A 23326-nucleotide genomic window follows, 5' to 3' on the forward strand; every position below is an offset into this window, starting at 1 on the left:
TTTCTAATGTGCACGTGATAGATGCACTCCAAGGTGGTTCTAATAATAGAGATAATATAGATCGTTCTGATTTGGGTACAACTTGACACAGTGGGATGGATTTTTATGTTTTTTTTTAATAAAATTAAAAACAATGTTTACTAAGTACTCTATGTTATTTCTAGGCACTATTACTTACAGCAGGGTATTTAATGGCCAGTGTGAACATGCTGCTACACGCTGCATGTATGCCAAATCATACTCCAGTTCATATTTTCTTGTTTTGCTTGTTGACCTAAAGAACATAAGTGTCTCCATTAATACTAAGTTGTAGTTTCTGCATGTGACTCGTGTACACAGTGAGTGCAAAACAAGGTCAAACAGTGCAGGGAGATCACAGGTAATTAACAGTAGAATTACAGTATAACACAACAGTCTTGTGACCGCTTGCAGTCCAATGGGAGTTGGAATACCGGCAGTGGCTGGCACGGCATCTTCAGGCGCAGCCTGCCAACAAACGGTCCAGCTTCTGGTGGCAACGGACGGTCACTGGTTTTGCTCATTGAGCCCCTAGTCCATCAATCTTTACATCAAGGTGGAAAGTGCAGTAGAAGTCTCTGCCCGGTACGTGCTCCACTGCACACTTGCTAAGGACGGGGAACACACCTCACGATCCGGCACCCGCTTCTCAATGCGAGCACCGCACACTGGTTGGCTGAGTGCCCGACACTCTGTGCGCTCACTGACTCTTGGGGGCCCTCACGTAACCTGTGCCGGGGAGCAGCTCCGCTCTCTCTTTTGCTGCGGAGCGCGGTACACCACTGCTTCCTCTCTCTCCCAGCGGGAAACTCTGCTCTTTTCCCAGCATTGCAGTTCCTCCTTAGGCCGGGTTCACATTGCGGTAACGTAAGTGCCGGTATGGCAGATAGAGCATCTGCTAGCTCTATCTGCGCTAGCGGTAACGGACCCGGAAACGCTGCAGCCCGCATCTCAGGGTCCGTCACTCAATGACGGCGCACATCGCTAGCGCACGCCCATTGGATTCAATGGCGGCGTTAACGGACTGTGTTAAACTGCGTTAGCACAATGTGAACCCAGCCTTACACTTAGGCTGGAGTCACACTACAGCGAGATACGGCAGAGTCTCGCTGGTTAAAACCAAGCTCTGGCACCAGCACTCCAGAGCGGAGCGTGCGGCTCCATGTATTGCTATGCGGCCGCACGCTCCGCTCCGGAGTGCCGGTGCCAGAGCTTGGTTTTAACCAGCGAGACTCGGCCGGATCTCGCTGTGTGATCCCGGCCTCACAGCACTTTCGGTAAGTGGTGGCAGCTTTGAGTGTCTTGGGTGTGTAGGCTGGTTAAAGGCATGTTCTATGTGTAGCCTGAGGGACGGGAGAGTGTGAGATTAAAAGCTGTAGAATGCTCTGGACCCCAAACAGTAAGGCCGGCGTCACACTAGCAGTATGTGGTCAGTATTTTACATCAGTATTTGTAAGCCAAAACCAGGAGTGGAACAAATAGAGGAAAAGTATAATAGAAACATATGCACCACTTCTATATTCATCACCCACTCCTGGTGTTGGCTACAAATACTGATGTAAAATACTGACCAAATACTGAATGTGTGATGGCAGCCTTAACCTCACGTCATAGGTCTGAGTGGGTGAGGACCTGACTGTGACAAATTAGTACTCCCTACACACACAGCTCCGCTTAGTACACCTAGTACACACACGGCTCTGCTCCGTACACATGCGGCTCCACTCCGTACACCTCGTACACATGCGGCTCCGCTCCGTACACCTCGTACACACACGGCTCCCCTCCGTACACACGCGGCTCCACTCATCTCATACACACTGCTCTGCTCCGTACACCTTGTACACACGCGGCTCTGCTGCGCACACCTCATACACACGGCTCCGCTCCGTACACCTCATACACATGCGGCTCTGCTACGCACACCTCATACACACACGGCTCCACTCTGTACACTTCGTACACACACGGCTCCTCTCCGTACACCTCGTACACACGCGGCTCCGCTCCATACACACGAGGCTCCGCTCCGTACACCTCGTACACACGCGGCTCCGCTCCGTACACCTCGTACACACGCGGCTCCGCTCCGTACACCTCGTACACACGCGGCTCCGCTCCGTACACCTCGTACACACACGGCTCCGCTCCGCACACCTCGTACACACACGGCTCTGCTCCACACACCTCGTACACACACGGCACCGTTCCGCACACCTCGTACACACGCGGCTCCGCTCCGTACACACGCGGCTCCGCTCCGTACACCTCGTACACACGGCTCCGCTCCGTACACCTCATACACATGCGGCTCTGCTACGCACTCCTCATACACACACGGCTCCACTCCGTACACCTCGTACACACGCGGCTCCGCTCCGCACACCTCGTACACACACGGCTCCGCTCCGCACACCTCGTACACACACGGCTCCGCTCCGCACACCTCGTACACACGCGGCTCCGCTCCGTACACCACGTACACACGCGGCTCCGCTCCGTACACCTCGTACACACACAGCTCCGCACACCTCGTACACACGGCTCCGCTCCGTACGCACACGGCTCCGCTCTGCACACCTCGTACACACACGGCTCCGCTCCGTACATCTCGTACACACACTGCTCCGCTCCGTACACCTCGTACACACACGGCTCCGCTCCGTACATCTCGTACACACGCGGCTCCGCTCCGTACACCTCATACACACGCGGCTCTGCTCCGTACACCTCGTACACACACGGCTCCGCTCCGTACACCTCATACACACGCGGCTCTGCTCCGTACACCACGTACACACACGACTCCGCTCCGTACACCTCATACACACGCGGCTCTGCTCCGTACACCTCGTACACACACGGCTCTGCTACATCCACCCTGTAAACCCCTCCTGACCCCACACATAAACTTCCCCTCATCCAGCACCATGACAACCAGCACAGCAGAGTCCTGCATACACTGAGGCCCCTGATCATGTGACCCTGACTCCTCCCCTCCTGTGACCTCATCACAGGTCCTGTGCGCACAGAGCAGCCATATATGTGGTGTGCGGCTCTGCAGGTGGAGGTAGGTGCTGGAGATTCCCCATTACTGGGCACAGGGGGCAGTAACCCCTTCATTGCTGACACTACTGTGCCCTCTGCCTCCCTTATCTCTAGTGCTGGGACCTTTCTCCCATTTCTCTGTATGGCCTCTTTCACATTTCCGTCGTTTGGCAAACGTCGCAATACGTCGTTTTGGAGAAAAAACGCATCCTGCAAAGTTGCCCGCAGGATGCGTTTTTCCTCCATTGACTTGCATTAGCGACGCATTGCGACGTATGGCCACACGTCGCATCCGTCGTTCAACGGATGTGTCGTGATTTTGTGGCCCGTCGTGACGAAAAAACGTTCATTGTAACGTTTTTTCGTCCGTCGGAACCGCCATTTCCAACTGCGCATGCGCGGCCGGAACTCCGCCCCCTCCTCCCCGTCACTTATAATGGGTAGCGGATGCATCTGAAAACTGCATCCGCTGCCCACGTTGTGCACTATTTGCACAACGTCCGTCGGGCCGACTGTTTGCGACGGCCCCGTACCGACTGAAATGTGAAAGAGGCCTATTTTGTCACCATTTTCGGCTCCATATAATGTAACTGATCTGCTTCTCTTCATATATTTGGTGAGCAGGGGACAGACGGCCGCTCCTCTATTATCTCAGTGTTAAATGTACAATTACTTTTGTAACAATTATTATTATTGTTTAGCGGCCTTCAGCTCGATCTGGAGCCTTGATGACTTGATGGATGAACGATCAGTAGGAAGAGGAGAGGGGGATATTGAGCTCACCGCACCTTGCAGTCCATTGCTGGACGTTGATATCTGTGTGGAAAGTGCCGTTCCCGTTGGTGAAGTTCAGCCAAGTAATGAAAGTGTGCGGAGGAAAGAAATCTGTACATCAATCCAACAATAGACAAAATATATCAAAAGTTTAGTGTGAAATCTTTAAAAACATGGATTCCAAAGATATAAAAAGACCTGGATGACCTGTGATTGTCATACCGCTCAATCAGGGCCAGGGCGTGCGGGGTTTCCTCTACCCTTTTCAGAGTGATTACTTGCTTATTTAGCTGGCTCTCTGCCTCCAATTACAACCAGTTGTAGTTTATGCTCTGTGGAGTCTGCTTGCCCTGTGTTCCTTTGCTTAGTCTTAGTTATATTGTTACTAGTGATGAGCGAATATACTCGTTACTCGAGATTTGTCGAGCACGCTCGGGGGTTCTCCGAGTATTTTTTAGTGCTCGGAGATTTAGTTTTTCTTGCCGCAGCTGAATGATTTACATCTGTTAGCCCGCATAAGTACATGTGGGGGTTGCTAGGGAAAATACTCAGAGGACCCCCGAGCATGCTCGACAAATCTCGAATAACGAGTATATTCGCTCATCACTAAGGCTAGGGTCACATTGCGTTAGCAGCAGCCCGTTCAGCACATACGTTAACGGGCTGCTGCTAACGCAAGTGCCGGCGCTACATCACGCTAGCGCAGATGGAGCTTCTGCTAGCTCCATCTGCGCTAGCAGTGACGGACACCGAAACGCTGCAGCCAGCGTCTCGGGTCCGTCACTCAATGACGGCGCATCACTAGCGCACGCCCATTGTGGGCGTGTGCTAGGCGATGCGTCCGGCATTGCATTCAATGGCGGCGTTAACGGAGTACGTTACACCGCGTTATGCCGCGGTGTAACTTACTCCGTTTAACTTTGCCCCTGAACGCAATGTGAACCAAGCCTAATTGTTACCCTACCTGGGAACTTGCTTCTGACCATATGTTTGTCTAGCCCCTCTGTCTTCATTCTCTATCTTCCTGAAATCCTGACCGTGACCTGACTACGCCTTTGTCTTGCTCCTTTGTTTATGACGAGCTTTATTAGTATCTAATCCCGAACCTCTCGACCATCTAGCCTCCAAGCCTTGCCTGTGAGCAGTGACTAGCTGCATGCATATGTAATATATTTATTATAGCTTTCCACGTACAGTAGTGCAGCCTAATGTCCAGCTATCGAAATGAGAAATGCAGAAAAAAAACGCGTAAACCATTGCACTACTTAACCCATCGCGCTGCACTAAAAAAATGTAGATGGACGCGTTAGGTCCAACTTTCAAACCGACAATGGCTAGAGTAACGATGGCTACATCTGGGCAACCAACTTTAAGCTTTCCATTACTATTTTATGAATGAAGATTATAAAATATAGAGAGCACGGCTAAATTATTCTGTAGCATTGATGTAACCTTCAGTAAGGTATTATACATAGAATTTGTTGAAGGCTTGCTTGTTTAGATGATGGTTTATAGTCCGGCTGCAACCTGAACTAACAGAAGTAGGCTCATCATCATTGCCGTCAGTCTTTTTATATGAGATGAAATTAGGCTCATCATTTTCAAAATTGTATCCACTGCTGTCTTCTTGGTCTCTCCTAAAATAGAAAAGAATTCTGTAATGCCTCTATCATCGAATTAAATCAAATTACTCAATTTCTTTACACCGGCCCACTTTCAACGACTGACTTCTCATCTTTGGCAGGAGACGATTGTGTGCTGTTATCACTCATTCTTCGTCTCTTCCTGTGTTATCATGCACCGACGCACGCTGCTCTACTTTACACAACCTAATGAGGTGGTATCTCTCGTCTTCATAGCTCCTCCCCTCGGCTACTCCTGTCTGGCGCTACTAATGAGATTGCCTCTGGCTCCCTGCACATACTTCCAGCCTGTGAAGAACAGTGTCTGCTCACTCAGGGAATATTATAAGGAATATTCATTCTACGAATTTCCAGCAAAAATATCACATTACTTGGGAAGAAATATCACTTTTATGACATCAATCTCAAAGTACCAGAACATTTGTAGAGTGTGTAAGGGAAACCACCGACTCCGTCTCTGACTCCTCAATTTTCCTGACTTCCAACTCCAACTCCACAACTTCGACTCCGACTTCATAGCACTGCCTCACAAGTGAGCATGTACATAAAGTGCAGCACAGATTCATGTCAACTAAAATCCGAGATCCTTAGATCAGGAATAGAACATACATTTATAGGACATTTTATAGGATATTTTAGTTTATTGAACTACTGAACCCAATTTATTATATATTTTTGGAGTCGGTCCATTTGATTCTGACTCCCACAAAATGGACACCAACTTCACGACTCTGACTTCACCTCAGACTCAACAGTGCTGCCATGGTAGTTAGCAGGAATCCGCACCCTGTAATCACCTAGATGAGATGGTCGCTATTGAACACAGTATTGTAGGACTTAAACAACCCGTGCAATTGGTATTATGTAATAGAATGTGACAGTGAGAAAACTAACTCTGCATCGTGATGTACAGTAACAGTAAAGTGATTTTCCAACCAATCGTAAATACAAAATTTTCACTATATCTCTTTTTATTTTTTCCTTATTAGCTCCAGTAATTGTATTATTGCACAGGATTCTTTATGCTGCTACATCGGCTCATCTTCTCATTCAGATTCCTACAATATTGGATCCTCTCAGTGGAGATCTTCTACATAAAAGAATTTTTCTGATTTACCAATCAAGGATGGATAGGGACAGGGACAAGATGGCGGAGAAGATATTACACCTCACCCTAGAGATCCTCTTCCGGCTTACTGGAGAGGTGAGAGATTCTGATGACGTCACATTACATCATTCTCATCTATGGGAATAACAGATGGACAGAACTGGAGAGGTGAGGACTCTGGAAATGTCTGTAGTGAGATTTATTAATGTGTCTCTCCATAACCAGGATTACACAGTAGTGAAGAAGACCTCTAGTGATCGCTGTCAGGAACCTGTGTCTGAGGGATGGGGAACACCCCTGAGCCCAATTATGGGTCCTCCACCTCACCCCCAGATCCATGAGGACATCAATAACCAGCAGTTCCTAAAACTCACTTACAAGATGATTGAGCTGCTGACTGGAGAGGTGACACTGCTGGGAATGCTGGGACATTATACAGTAATGCTATGAAGGGATCGGGGATGACAGTATCATTTTATGTGTCAGGTTCCTGTAAGGTGTCAGGATGTCACTGTCTATTTCACCATGGAGGAGTGGGAGTATTTAGAAGGACACAAAGATCTGTACAAGGACGTCATGATGGAGGTTCCCAAGCCCCTCACATCACCAGGTAATAGACAGGACTAAATACACACGGCCTATAATTGTATGTATGTAAAGAATGAATTCAGTCCCTGTATGTGTTTCCTCCAGTTCTATCCAGTAAGAGGACGACACCAGAGAGATGTCCCCGACCTCTTCTTCCACAGGACTGTAAAAAAGAAAATCCAGCTGTTCCTCAGGATCATCAGGTAGATGGAGAGAAGGTGTCATGAGATCTCCCCTATGATGTGTGGACGGCTGTAAAAGTCTTGTACTAAGTTTTGTTTTATCCACCAGTTTTTTTTCTCTATCAGTGACTTTTACAATTTTTGTTTCAGGATGAAGAAATTGCAAATATTAATAATACAGATCCATATGTGAGGTGTGATAAACAGTGTAAAGAGGAGATTCCTACATACGACTACCCAGGTGAGTAGTAACCACTAAATGCAGAGAACTCGCAGATACTTTTCAGTCACTGGCTGTTATGATACTGGTGGAGCACGGCTGCAATCCAATGGCCGGAGAAGCATGAGTGGGGAACAGCAAGTGGTAGTGGAAGTTCTTGGAATTAGCACTAGGAATTGTAGGAGCAGGATAGTAAAGGAGTGTTGAAAGTCTGGGTAAGACATTTATCAGCAGCAGGAGACTGGAAATTAGACTAAAGGCTCGACACATTATTCAAGCCATGAGTGTGAGCTCCATGTAGCTATAAGTAAGCCCACAAAGGAAGCAAGATGGTTTCCATAGGTCTAACATCGGCTTAGTTAGTAAAGGGAGATGATAGAACCACAATAAACGCCTCTATTTCTGAGGAGTGGAAAAGCAGCTCAATAATGAAAGTGAATAATAACAGCCACTAAGGGTCAATTTGCAGTAAGGGAACAGAATCCTGACATTGGCTGTGTCTCCTTTATCAGCGGTATAACCGGCCATATCCCAATCAAGTGATGACCATTCTGCCTCCACATTCTTACTCACCCAAAACTGTTCAAATTACTTTGGGCATTAAACCCCCTTCCATAGAGTTTACAATCTGGAGGATCCTCCTTCCGCCTAGAATCAGATGATCCTGTCCCTTACCTGCCCAGATCTGTAAACCACAAAGCCAAATCACAGCGCACATGGAATGTGGCCAAAAGTTAGAAAATCTGTTGAAGGAAAATATTATTCGTATGGTGGACCTCTAACATAAATCAAACAGTAGTGATGCTGTTGCCTTCTTAGAAAACTGGCATCATATAGGATGAATCTTCCTTCCCTCCCCCTTGTGCTTCTGAGTGTGCTCACATGGTCCCTAAAAGACCAGGTACAGTCTTTCTGGCCAAACTTTACTTTTATGATCAACAATTAAATATACAGTTAGAACCAAGTGTAAATTTCTCTACAATAACAACAGAGTTTCCCTGTATACCAACTTTTCAGTTTCTATTAAAAATGTATAACTTCAAAGAGAATTGCAATAAACTACCCAAAAAACATTACACTTGTGTCATGACATAGTTCTAAGCTGTGCCTGACTGCTGGCTCTGATATACATTTGCTCACATCTGCAGGAGATGTGTTGACATGGCTCGAGCCCTGGTTTCATGGCATCATATTTTTAATTCGACTAATTCAGATTACTGCACCATCATTCCTGAAATGGGAAGCACTAATAGTTTCTCTATGTCATGGCTTGGTTTTGGGATTCGATCCAATGACCTTTTGCTGCCTGGTTGGTTTACTTCTCTGCTGGGCTACAGTCCTTTTTGGCTCTGTCCAAATGCTGATGGTTTTTTTTTTTTGCTTTTTTTTATTGGTTGGTTTCTCTCCAGATGTTTTCCATTTTCCCTTTTGGCTATGTCCTATCACATTTGGAATGGGCTATATATGTTCACCTTTCACTTACCTCACTTGCTGACTATACTTCTATGTAGACTCGTGTTTGGAGATCCAGCTCCACTGCTGGGTGTTTTCTTTGTCAGGTAAGCCCCAGTTATTTTTCCTGCTGCAAATCTGTGAGTCTTCCTCCCCAGCGCCTTTCCCTTCTTCTCTATGTTTGGAGGTCTGGAAGATTTCATTTATTCCGTTTGTTTGTTTTTTTGTTCTCCTTATTTATCCCTTCCTATCCCTTGTGAACGTGTTGATAATTTCTTACCCTGGGTTGTCGTATCTCCCTGCATGATTTCCTCTACGTTTGTTGGATTTGTTTGCGGCCTCCCCTTTTGTTCATCAGGAGGTACAGGAGACCCATCGATGGTCTTTTAGGGAGCCAGGTGCGAGGAGGTGTATTTAGTTATGCGACTAGGGCCTTTCTTAGCCTGCACAGGGACTACTTGGGTACAGATGCAGTTTCTATGGTAGTCGGTAGTTCTTTCCCTCTTTTGTTACGTGTGTGTGTGTGATCAAACACTCTACAAATCCGGTTTAGTGTTAGAACTCTTCCCCCTAAACATATGTTCTGGATGGTGATGTATCTTTTTTTGTCCTATGTTTTTTTTTTCACAGGTTCATTCTTTATTTGATTGTGATAGGATTTCCCTACCCCACACTTATGATTCTGCAACTCCTTGATAGTCTTTAAAAAAAGGTCTTCCCTGCCTATACCAAATGCCCGACATCTAAATTTAAGACACCTCAGCTCTATTTTAGTATGTTCTCTTTAAATTTCTAATATTTCTTCAAGAGAAACTCACCTGACAAAAATATTACCACAAGGATAGTTTGGAGTACCAAGTCGCATACTCTTAATTACTCCAGAGATGGTTCTCTACTATTTTTTTTACTTATGAAAACTGTGGAGTTTGATCATGTCAGTAGATCTGTTATTGTCTATAGCAACTTTTTTTAATACTGTAGTTAGTTCCCAAAAATGCTCTGATTTAATCACTTCCAGCAGCCAGTTTTATGTTCCTCCATTTTCATATCTGACGCGTCACTTTGTGGTGATAACTTTGAATGCTTCTTCTGATTGCAATGATTCTGAAATACTTTTTCCGTGACACATTGTACAATTATATTTACAGAACTAATTTTTACCCCTTTCACCCCGAGGCCTATTTTCATCTTGCTGACCAGCTCAATATTTACAGTTCTGACCACTATCAGTTTACGAGGTCATAACTCTGGAACGATTAAATGGATCCCACTGATTCATGTTTGGAGAGCCCCTGATGTGCCTAAACAGTAGAAACCCGCTAACAAGTGACACCATTTTGGAAACTAGACCCCTTTGGGAACTTACCTAGATGTGTATTGAACACCTTGAACCCCCAGGTGTTTCAAAGAAGTTTATAATGTAGAACTGTGAAAATGAAAAAAAAAAATCAAATTTTTCCCTCAAAGATCTCTTTTAGCTCAAAATTTTGTATTTTCATAAGGGTAAAACAAGAAATTGCTCCATACGATTTGTTGTGCAATTTATCCTGAGTGTGCAGATACCCAATATGTGGAGGAAAACAACTGTTTTAGTGCACGACAGGGCTTGGAAGGGAAGGAGCACCATTTGACTTTTTGAATGTAAAATTTCCTGGAATAATTAGAGGTTGCCATGTCAGGTATGGAGAGCCCCTGATGTGCCTAAACAGTGGAATCCACCAACAAGTGACAACATTTTGGAAACTAGACCCCTTTGGGAACTTATCTAGATGTGTGGTGAACACCTTGAACCCCCAGGTGCTTCACAGAAGTTTATAACGTTAAGCTGTGAAAATAAAAAAAAATTAAAATTTTCCTGCCCATTTTTTAGCTCCAAATTTTGTATTTTCACAACTGTAATAGGAGAAAATGGACTCCAAAAAATTGTTTTGCAATTTCTCCTGAGTTCACGGAGACCCCATATGTGGTCAAAAACTACTTTTGAGGCTCAGTGCAAAGCTCAGAAGGGAAGTAGCGCCATATTAGAGTGCAGATTTTGCTGCACTGGTTTGAGGGTACCATGTCACATTGGCAGAACCCCTGAGGTGCTAGAATAGCAGAAACCCCCCATAAGTGACCCCGTTTTACAAACTAAACCTCTCAATTAATTAATCAAGGGTTGCAGAGATTATTTTGACACAAAAGGTGTGTCACAGGATTTTATACCATTGGGCAGTGAAGAAAAAATAATTTACATGTTTACCACCAAAATTGTGTTACCCCCCAAATTTTACATTTTCATACTGGGAGAACGGTAAAAATGTCACCAAAATTTGTCCCATAATTTCTGCTGAATGTAGAAATACCCCATATGTGGCTGTACATTACTGTTTAGCCATACGGAAAGACTCGCAAAGGATTGAGAGCTATTTTCCTCCTGGAGCGCAGATTTTCCTAGAATAGTTTGCAGACTCCATGTACAGAGTTCGTAAGTACTAGAAAAGCAGACTCCCCCCAACCCCCCTCAAGTGACCACATTTTGAAATTTTTACCACTTTGGGAACTTATCTACAGATGTAGTGATGATTTTGACTCCAAGGTGTTTTCCATAAACAAGTAGCAGTGGATGTTGCTGAGTGGAAATTGGAAACTGGTGTTGTAGTGACCAGTACGTGGTAGTGACCAGTACGTTGCAGTCACCAGTACATTATGCCCAGCCTGTGCTTCTGGAGGCATGCACCTGTAAGTTAGGTGGGCTGTCATCACTACAGAAATGCCGAACATGTGGGCGCTAAATGTGGTGTAGGCACATTGAGGCTCAGAAGGGAGGAGGGCATTTGGATTTGGGAGCAAAGAATTTACTGAATTTCTTTTGGCGAGTGAGGAGCCATTTTGCTTTTCCAGAGCCTTTGTGCTACCAGTAACGTGGAAGCCCCTATATTTCCATTAACAGGTGACAGATCTGAGTGGGGGCTTGCTTTTTTGTGGATTGCGTTGAAGTTTTTTATTGGGAACATTGTCCGTAACATTTATCTGGCGCTCTACGCTGAGCAATTATATTGGGGTTTCCATCTAAATCTCTTGTGTGGCGTGACAGCAGATGAAACCCCAATGGATCCATTCACTATAATGAGACAACAGACTTACTCTGGAATCCATCTGGCCTCTGTTCAGCGGTGTGCCAACGACACATTTGTGCAACCCTTAAAAGACGGACACCGCCAGATCACAGGTCACACGGCGTCCACAATGCTTCCAGAGTCATGTGAGGTCTTGTTTTTAGCGGGACGAGCTGATGTTTTTATTGGTACCATTTTTGGGCACATGACATATTTTGATCGCATTCTATTCCGATTTTTGTGAGACCGAATGAACAAAAACCAGCAATTCAGGAATTGCTTTTTTTATTTATTTATTTTTTATACAGATCCGCTTGTGGTAAAATTGGTAAGACAGCTTTACTCTTTGGGTAATAGTTTTTTTTAATGTTTTAGCGCTTTTTCACAATAAAAGCTATGTTATAGAAAAAAATAATTATTTTTGCATTGCTAATCTGGTATGCCCTTAATCTGGTAGACTGGGACAATATCCTCAGAACCTACTAAAAGAACCACAGTCAAAAAGTCCATGTGGGGGACTGTTATGTACTCCACTATACTAGTTTTGCTAATATCTTCAGAAATAAGAATACAGATAATAAATGGAAAATGTTTAAGAACATCCTAAATAGGCATTGTAAGTGGTTTATACCTTGTGGGAATAAAAGGACTAGAAATAGGAAAAAGCCAATGTGGCTAAACAAAGAAGTAAGACAGGCAATTAACAGTAAAAAGAAAGCATTTGCACTACTAAAGCAGGATGGCACCATTGAAGCTCTAAAAAACTATAGGGAGAAAAATACTTTATCTAAAACACTAATTAATGGGGCGTGGCCTGAGAGTCCATGTGAGCGGACGTGCGGCTGTGAGCTCCCGCCGCTGTACATACCAAAATCCTGCCGCTGCTGTTTGGTCCCTGTGGGGGCTTATCGGAGCGGGGAGACTTGCAAAGCCCGGTGGCGATGAGCGGTAGCGCTTAAACCGGCGAAAATGACAAGGAGACGGCAGAAGGACGCGGGAGCCGGGGAGGCAGGCGCAATCCAAGATGGCGCCGATACAAGGGAGAAGGCAGACAAGGAGAACGTCGCATGCAGAAAGCGTATGGAGGTAGCGGCAAATCTCCAGCAGTTTGCGAGAGCGGAGGAGGAGGAGGAGGAGGAGGAGAGCCCAGCAGGAGAACATGAGGTACAACAGGGGAGAAAGGAGAGTAAAATGGCGGTGGCAGATGGGGGACCCGAGGAAATGGCGCCAGAAGCTGAGCCTACCCTAAGAGACGTTTTTGCGCTGGTTTCTTCATGTAAACAGTCTCTGACCTTACAGATACAGGAGGTTAAGGGGGACACAGCCCAGATAAACGCAGCCATGCAGAAGATTGACAAACGTGTGGGGGAGGTAGAGGAGAGAGTGAGCACTGCAGAAGACCATATAGTGCAGCTGCAAAAAGCAGAGAAAAAGTTCGCTCAAGCAATAGCTGAATTGGCGGCAAAAAATGAGGACCTTGAGAACAGGTCCAGAAGAAACAATATTCGCATAGTGGGCATCCCTGAAAAAGCTGAAGGGAGGAATCCAACGGAATATATTGAAAAATGGCTTTTAGAGACATTTGGAGATACGGCGCTAACAAAAGTGTTCGCGGTAGAAAGAGCGCATAGGGTCCCACCGAAACCACCTGTCCCTGGAGCGAATCCCCGTACCATGCTTGCCAAAATTCTAAATTATAGAGACAGAGACATTATCCTGAGGAAGGCCAGAGACATGACGGATCTGACAGTTGAAGGCCAAAAGATTGCTATCTACCCGGACTATTCTACTCTGGTGCAGAGACAACGGATGATGTTCACGGGTATAAAGAGACGGCTGAGGGAGTTGGGAGTGCAGTACTCCATGATGTTTCCAGCAAGACTGAGGGTGGTGGCGTTTGATAAAATTTATTTTTTTCAAAAGCCGGAGGAAGCTACCCAGTGGATTGACATTAATGCTAAAAAGCTTAAAGGAAAAGGAGACTGAAACTGTGGGAAGAGTCTGATTTTGGTTACTTATTTGTCAGGGGGCATAGAGTCCTGTGATTGACAAACCAAGGGGTACGGGTGGCGAAGAAGGGAGCTGGATTATATTCAGTTAAAGTTAATGGGATGGTGTAATCGTTGTTGGGAAGGAGGGAGGAAGGGTAAGCGGCATACTTTAAGTGTATGAAGGTTTCTTGCGTGTGAAAATAATTCTATGTTTAAAATCTGTTGAGATATGTTATTTTTCAAAATGTCTGAAATCCTGTTATGTACAGTGGTGGGAGGAGGGTTGGGAAGGTAATGCCAAACGGAGTGTTCGCTATGGGCGATGATGCCCCACTCTTGGAGAGAGGTGGAATGGTTAGATGTGAGGGGGGATGGGTGGGAGGAGGAGTTGGGAGGGGGGGGGAGGGTAGTTAGACAGCTTGTGCTCAAAAATGATGATACTTTTAGTAAAGATGAGTCAAGTGATGGGGACCCGTTTTAAAATTTTGAGCTGGAATGTGAGAGGCCTAGGGGAGAAATCCAGACGTGCAGCGTGTTTGCAATATGCAAGAGACCAACGGGCCTCAATGATATGCTTGCTGGAAACACATTTGGTAAGGGAGAAGGTGGATGTTCTGAATAGACGGTGGATTCAGAAGGGTTATCATTCTACCTTGTCCACGTATGCAAGAGGAGTCTCAATATTGGTTCCAGCGGGAGTTCAGTATGAGGAGGCGAAGGTATATGTGGATGTGGAGGGACAGTATGTACTAATTCGGTGTATATTGTATGGAGTGATGCTGTGTGTTGCCGCGATGTATATTCCGCCTCCCTACTCTAGCAGGAAAATCAGAGAAGTAATGGAGCGTGTGGAAAGATTGGGACCGACACCGTTAATAATTATCGGAGATCTAAACAACATCTGTGATGACTACTGGGACAAAAATAAAAATACTCAGAATAGGTCGGAGGGACACATAACAACATTTGGCACCTATATACAGGAGATAGGTATGATTGATCTTTGGAGGGTTAGACATGTTGGAGAGAGAGGGTACTCATGTTATTCACCAGCACATACCACACTCTCTAGGATTGATATGGCTTTGGGTAACAGGATTTTTGACACACTGGTTGGGGAGGTGAGATACCTGCCAAGGGCCTTGTCGGACCATAGTCCAATTGAAGTAGAGGTTAGATTGGAGGGGGCACGGTCGACAAGTGGGAGAGAATGGAAGATTCATCCCAATTGGTTACAGAGTATTGAGTTGGAAAATATAGGACGGGAGGTGGCGGAATTCTTTCTCTTAAATGATGGAAGCACTGATGCTCTTACAATCTGGGATGCAATGAAGGCGTATCTGAGGGGACTACTGTTTAGGGACATTAGTAGGTGTAAGCGGAGGACGAGAGAGGCAGAAAAAGCGGCAGTTGAGGAGTTGAAGGAAGCAGAAGATGGGATGGCCACACTGGGAACCCCTGAGGCAGAGAAAAGGATGAAAAGCGCACAAAATCATTTGGAAAAGATTCTGTTAGGCAAAGCTGAGAGGAAGCGGGATTTCCAAAGGGTATTGTTTTATCAGGAGGGAGAAACAGTGGGACATATGCTGTCGGTAGTGGCTGCTGCTCAGAGAGGTTCTTCATATATACACTCTTTGGAATCTGCAAGTGGAGGTAGAATAACGGAAATGCCTGAAATCTTGAGGGCCTTCGCGGACTTCTATGCAGATTTGTATTCCTCTCGGATTGGTGATTCGGTCGAGGACACTCTGACTTTCTTGGAAGGTCTGGATCTGCCGAAACTGAATGAGGCAGATAGGGAGAGCCTTGAGGCCCCTATCACTGAGGAGGAGTTGAGTCGGGCATTGATGTCCATGGCTAATGGGAAGGCGCCTGGGGTTGATGGGTTACCCGCTGAGATCTATAAAGGTTTGGCAGAAGTGTTGATTCCTAGATTAAAAATGGTACTGGAGGAAGCTAGGTCCTGTGGGTGCCTGCCAGCCTCTATGAGAGAGGCCATAATAGTGGTTATTCCAAAGAAGGATAAGGACTTGGGGAAACCGGAGTCGTACCGCCCAATTTCTTTACTAACAGTTGATGTCAAGCTTTTGGCCAAGGTGTTGGCTCTCCGACTCTCTAGTGTTATTGCGAGTCTGGTGCATTCGGACCAATCTGGCTTTATGCCTGACAGATCCACGGCGATCAATTTGCGCAGGTTGTATGTAAATTTGCAGGTAGAGTCTGATAACGGTGGTCGAAGAGTGATTGTATCGCTAGATGCACATAAGGCGTTTGACAGTGTCGAATGGGGATACCTCTGGCAGGTGCTGGAATGTATGGGGTTTGGTCCGCAGTTTGTGGCCTGGATACAGCTGCTGTATTCATCACCGTCGGCTAGAATTAGAGTGAACGGGGAGCTGTCTCGACCTATAGGGCTGGCTAGGGGTACTAGGCAGGGATGCCCGCTCTCACCCCTCCTGTTCGCGCTGGCTGTAGAACCTCTTGCCGCTAAGATTCGGCAGTCTGATAGGGTCCCTGGGTTTAGGTATGGGAAAATAGAGGAAAAAATAGCGCTATACGCGGATGATGTTTTGCTGTTCCTGGCGGATCCAGACGATTCACTAAGAGGGGCCATTGAAATTGTTGAGAGATTTGGTGCTGTGTCAGGATTGACAATTAATTGGGATAAGTCGGTTCTTTTTAGGGTGGATGACGTAGGTGAGAATGTAAGTGAGGATGTTGGTGATGAATGGCTACAGGTGGTTTCCAAATTTAAATACCTTGGAATATATGTCTCGGTGCCAATTGCGGAGTACCTACAAAGAAATTTGGCTCCTGTTATGGGGATACTCAAGGCGAAGGTAGATGCCTGGAATAAATTACATCTATCGGTCGTCGGTAGAGTAAACCTTATTAAAATGGTCCTGATGCCTAAAATCCTATATGTTTTACATAACGCACCAATTTGGATCCCTCGGGGGAAGTTCAGGCAGATTAATGCCCTCTTTAGAAGTTTGATATGGGGTAGACAATATCCACGTATTAGCCTGGAGACGCTTCAGCGACCCAAGGAGGATGGTGGTTTGGCTTTGCCCAACCCGGAAATATACTTCCTTGCGGCCCAGAGCCAGCATTTCAAGGGCTGGGCGCGAGGGGCGTCATCCAGTGCAGTACAACTTCTAATGGAAGAGGTGACGGACCGACGATCGATGGTCAGGTGTTTGGAGGATGGCTCTTTGGGCGCTTTGGGGAAAGTATACCCAACCCTGTTCCTGATTCGAAAATTATGGAATAGACTAAGGCAGATTCGTGGGGTTACAGGGTTGACTAAATTCACACCGATATGGTCTAATAACAATTTAAAGGAATTTGAGGCTTTGGGAGGACTGATGGAATGGCAGAATAAGGGAATTTGTTTTGTTCACCAGATAACTCAGCAGCAAGCATTGCAGTCCTTTTCTCAATTGCAGGAAGAATTTGGGCTGCGATCCACAGGGGTATATCAGTATGCGCAGATGAGGCATGCCTTTAGAGCTCAGAAGAAGAAGGTGGATTTCAGAATTCAGGATGATATTGTGCTGGAGTATGTGTGTGGGGACGGGACTACAAGGGGAGTTATTTCCACTCTGTATAAGGACCTAATGCACACGTTTTTACTAGATTTCCCTATAAAGGCGAGAGCTAAGTGGGAGAGGGACGTAGGACCGATGGAAAATGAAACCTGGGAATCGGTGATGGAGTGGATTCCGCGACTATCCTTGAGTGAACCATATAGACTCTCGCGGTTATATATTCTGCATAGAGTATATAAATCTCCGGAAGTGCTATACAGAGCGGGATTGCGTGCCAATTCTGAGTGTCCGAGGTGTGCGAGTGAGAATGCTGGAATATATCACATGATGTGGACGTGTCCTAGGCTGGCTGTTTTTTGGGTGGTGGTTTTGAGCCGGGTTGAAGTAGCGTATAAGTGTAGAGTTCTTAGAGACCCGATGGTATGCGTGCTGGGATATGTGGAAGAAATTGGAGTTGATAATACTTGGAAGGTTGCAATTGCTAGGCTACTCTACATGGCAAGGAAAGTGATAGCACGAAATTGGATTAATGTGGAACCACCTACGAGAAGGGAATTTCTCCAATATGTTCAAAATGGTTTAAAATTGGAAAAGGGGGTGTACAAAAAAAGGGGGAAAATAGATATGTATAATAAGATGTGGTCTCCTTGGCTTGAATTGGAATGAGGAGTATAGACGTCGAGTTTCTTAAGATCTGGATTAGGATAAACTACATGAGGCAGATAATGCCTCAGTGGGGTATAGATTGGGAATGAGCTGTCTTAGGGGGGTGGGGGGTAGTTGGGGTAATGTTGGGGTGTATTGAAATAAGAAAACGTGCATGTGATATAATGCAATGTAAATGACATCCGGATGTTATTTATTTTGTTAATAAAAATTTATTTAAATAAAAAAAACAAAACACTAATTAAAGCTGCCAAAAAGGAAACAGAGAAGCACATTGCTAAGGAGAGTAAAACTAATCCCAAACTGTTCTTCAACTATATCAATAGTAAAAGAATAAAAACTGAAAATGTAGGCCCCTTAAAAAATTGTGAGGAAAGAATGGTTGTAGATGACGAGGAAAAAGCTAACATATTAAACACCTTCTTCTCCACGGTATTCACGGTGGAAAATGAAATGCTAGGTGAAATCCCAAGAAACAATGAAAACCCTATATTAAGGGTCACCAATCTAACCCAAGAAGAGGTGCGAAACCGGCTAAATAAGATCAAAATAGATAAATCTCCGGGTCCGGATGGCATACACCCACGAGTACTAAGAGAACTAAGTAATGTAATAGATAAACCATTATTTCTTATTTTTAGGGACTCTATAGCGACGGGGTCTGTTCCGCAGGACTGGCGCATAGCAAATGTGGTGCCAATATTCAAAAAGGGCTCTAAAAGTGAACCTGGAAATTATAGGCCAGTAAGTCTAACCTCTATTGTTGGTAAAATATTTGAAGGATTTCTGAGGGATGTTATTCTGGATTATCTCAATGAGAATAACTGTTTAACTCCATATCAGCATGGGTTTATGAGAAATCGCTCCTGTCAAACCAATCTAATCAGTTTTTAGGAAGAGGTAAGCTATAGGCTGGACAACGGTGAGTCATTGGACGTGGTATATCTCGATTTTTCCAAAGCGTTTGATACCGTGCCGCACAAGAGGTTGGTACACAAAATGAGAATGCTTGGTCTGGGGGAAAATGTGTGTAAATAGGTTAGTAACTGGCTTAGTGATAGAAAGCAGAGGGTGGTTATAAATGGTATAGTCTCTAACTGGGTCGCTGTGACCAGTGGGGTACCGCAGGGTCGGTATTGGGACCTGTTCTCTTCAACATATTCATTAATGATCTGGTAGAAGGTTTACACAGTAAAATATCGATATTTGCAGATGATACAAAACTATGTAAAGCAGTTAATACAAGAGAAGATAGTATTCTGCTACAGATGGATCTGGATAGGTTGGAATCTTGGGCTGAAAGGTGGCAGATGAGGTTTAACAATGATAAATGTAAGGTTATACACATGGGAAGAAGGAATCAATATCACCATTACACACTGAACGGGAAACCACTGGGTAAATCTGACAGGGAGAAGGACTTGGGGATCCTAGTTAATGATAAACTTACCTGGAGCAGCCAGTGCCAGGCAGCAGCTGCCAAGGCAAACAGGATCATGGGGTGCATTAAAAGAGGTCTGGATACACATGATGAGAGCAGTATACTGCCTCTGTACAAATCCCTAGTTAGACCGCACATGGAGTACTGTGCCCAGTTTTGGGCACCGGTGCTCAGGAAGGATATAATGGAACTAGAGAGAGTACAAAGGAGGGCAACAAAATTAATAAAGGGGATGGGAGAACTACAATACCTAGATAGATTAGCGAAATTAGGATTATTTAGTCTAGAAAAAAGACGACTGAGGGGCGATCTAATAACCATGTATAAGTATATAAGGGGACAATACAAATATCTCGCTGAGGATTTGTTTATACCACGGAAGGTGATGGACACAAGGGGGCATTCTTTGCGTCTGGAGGAGAAAAGGTTTTTCCACCAACATAGAAGAGGATTCTTTACTGTTAGGGCAGTGAGAATATGGAATTGCTTGCCTGAGGAGGTGGTGATGGCGAACTCAGTCGAGGGGTTCAAGAGAGGCCTGGATGTCTTCCTGGAGCAGAACAATATTGTATCATACAATTATTAGGTTCTGTAGAAGGACATAAATCTGGGGATTTATTATGATGGAATATAGGCTGAACTGGATGGACAAATGTCTTTTTTCGGCCTTACTATCTTATTCTGAGAGCTATAACTTTTTTTTTCTCTGCTGATGGAGCTGTATGATGGCTTGTTTTTTGCGGGATAAGATGACGTTTTCAGCTGTACCATTTTTAGTTGCATTTGTCTTTTTTGATCGCGTTTTATTGCACTTTTTGTTCGGCGGTATGACGATAAAGCATTGTTTTTTGCCTCGTTTTTAATTTTTTTTTTACGGTGTTTACTGAAAGGGTTAACTTGATGGACCGTTTTATAGAGCTGGTTGTTACGGACGCGGCGATACAAAATATGTGTACTTTTTATTGTTTTTTTTTTTATTTATATAAATAAATGTATTTATTGGAAGAATTTTTTTTCTATATTTAAGGATTTTGTAAAAAATATTTTAACACTTTTTAAAAAAATTTTTTTTTACATTGTCCCATCTTTGGACATCACTGTATTAAAACAGATCTGTGATCTAATGTTCTGCCATGCATCTGCACTGCAGAACATCGGAGCAGCGACTGACAGTCAGAGGGAGGAGGTGCCTCAGGTCCTGCCGTCTGCAAGCACAGGGAAGCCACCTTCCCTGCAGGACTTGGAAGGACCCTGTGGCCATTGTGGGGCTGGGGGGTCTCCATGGAGAACATCAGGACAACGCGATTGCATCAAGTTGTCCTGATGTAAGCGCACAGGGAGTGGGCTGATCTATGCTGTCACTACTGACAGCGACATCAGATGGGTTAAATGCCCGCGATCGGTGCTTGGACTGATTGTGGGCGTTGCTGCGGGGTGTCAGCTCCCACACAGAGCTGAGACCCGCATACGATCGCCGCGGCGTTCAGCGTGAGGCTGTGTGATTGTGCCGCCGTACATGTACTGCTCTTTACAGCTCCCGCAGAGCAGTACATGTACTGCACATGTCGGGAAGGGGTTAAAGTAAGAAACTACTTTTGAAAATACTTTGAGGGGCTAAGATTTTAGAATACTGCACTCTTCATAGTATCAAAAACCAAATTGAGAAATTAACACAAAGTGGAATGCAAAATATTTTTTTTTCACATAAATGTTGATTTAGCCCCAATTGTTTCATTTTCACAAAGGATAATATTAAACAATTATACTTTACTAATTATTTTCCAATTTTTGAATATGGCAATACTCTGTATACGGTTATACACTACTGTCCGGGCACCTGTCAGGGCACATGGCATTTAGCTTTTGGAATTCAGTTATTCCTGGAATAATTTTCAGGCCCAATATAACGGGGGCACTGTTTGTGGTTACCTGGCAACTCAAAAAATGGCTACCACAAACAGGCATGGTGCTAGCAACTTTATTTTACAGATCTCAAGGATTGTCCGACTTGTCACCTTTTAACCCCTGTAACCCCTATACATAGAACTAAACTTATACTGGTACCCGTAAGCTGGGGCCATGGTGTTAGCGGCTGTTCTGTGGTGCGAGATGGCAAGGAGAAAAGTCAGGTAGTTGGGTCAGGATTAGGAGTGCAGACAAAAAACAAAATCAGCTGTGCAGTCGGAATAATGGAGTCGTCATCGACTTTGGTGTAGTCGGTATAAATTGAACTGACTCCTAAAATATATAATAAATTGGGTACAGTAGTTCAATGCAGGATGTGACGTACTTTTTTTATAATAATTTGGGAAAGTTATGAGATGTCCTATAAATGTCTATTACTGATTTAGGCTTTTAGTTGGTATGAATTTGTTCTGCACTTTATGTGTATGCTCCGTTGTCGAGTTGGAGTCAGGGAAATTGAGGACTCTGAGTCGGAGGTTTGTCTTATTGATTCCACAGCCTTGTTGCACACACTCATACTGCCAGACTGGATGATATTACAGGTCCCTGCGACGTCTATCTTTTGTCTCAAAGGACTGCTATTCTTGCCCATACTCTCTTTTTTTCAAACCCATGAAAATGTTACATCTGTGAAGCTATAAAATATATCCATGGATCTGGAATCGCCAAACCTTCCTCAGTTTTGTCCCTTTTGAAGTGACGCCAATTTTATCCTTGCATTTCACTTGCATCATATCAGTTCTCTGAACAAGGACTGCACCTTCCGGAATATGGGAGGAGGGATCCAACATGGGGAATTGTGAAGAGAATACAACAATTGTGACATCAAAATCACTTTAATGAGATTCTCCCGACCTATTACAGACAGAGGCTATTTGCACCACGCATTTTTTTTAAAATCTCAATCTAGTAAAGGGTTAATGTTCAACGCTGTATAGTCTTTAATATTTGAACCGACTACCACACCTAGACATTTAACCTCTTAGTGACCACCAATATGTCTTTTTTACTGACCTGAGATATTAGAGGCTAGCATTCCCCAATGGGTGACAATCCAGCAGCTGTCGGCTGTCCACTATAGTTGACAACGTGCTGCATCAGCCACGATCAGTGTTGATACCAACTATAGTAGTCAGAGGCGTAGCTAGGGTTTTGGTCCAGGGGGGGCGAAGCTTCTGAGTGGGCCCCTAACCAGGTAACCTTGATTACAACTCGGTGACGCGCCCTAATACTGGAGGAGAACCTCAGCAGATGACCGCACTGTTACTGAAGATAATCTCTATATAAACATCAATATGGTTATTACTGCCATATGGTCAGTGGTAGATACCAGTCCTACAGAACATAGATCACAGCACAGTTATAGATAATCTCTTACCGCTGACGTCCTGGAATTTTTCATTTTTCTCGTCTTTTCCATCTAGCCCAGACCGACATGACAACTTCTTCCAGCCAGGACTCGTCTGCAGAGAATACAACAAAGGCACATTTCACTTCTCATACTCCAGCCCTATCAACATTTATTACCAACTTGCACAAACTCCTCATCCTGCTGATAAGCCCAATACTGAGCCGCTGTAG

The 23326-nt window shown here is 44.8% G+C and overlaps 1 protein-coding gene across 1 annotated transcript in view; it reads left to right on the forward strand.

The window, feature by feature from the left end:
- Positions 1–3050: 3050 nt before the first annotated feature.
- Positions 3051–23326, forward strand: part of LOC138663822 (uncharacterized) — a 52966-nt gene continuing 32690 nt past the window's right edge. Inside the window, exons 1-6 of the mRNA XM_069750166.1 lie at positions 3051–3088; positions 6473–6687; positions 6817–6996; positions 7078–7201; positions 7285–7382; positions 7512–7602. Of these exons, the coding sequence (XP_069606267.1) occupies positions 6610–6687; positions 6817–6996; positions 7078–7201; positions 7285–7382; positions 7512–7602 (571 nt within the window). The 5' untranslated portion in view covers positions 3051–3088; positions 6473–6609. The remainder of the gene's footprint in view (positions 3089–6472; positions 6688–6816; positions 6997–7077; positions 7202–7284; positions 7383–7511; positions 7603–23326) is intronic.

This window comes from Ranitomeya imitator, chromosome 2 (genome assembly GCF_032444005.1).
Source record: "Ranitomeya imitator isolate aRanImi1 chromosome 2, aRanImi1.pri, whole genome shotgun sequence".
NCBI lineage: Eukaryota > Metazoa > Chordata > Amphibia > Anura > Dendrobatidae > Ranitomeya > Ranitomeya imitator.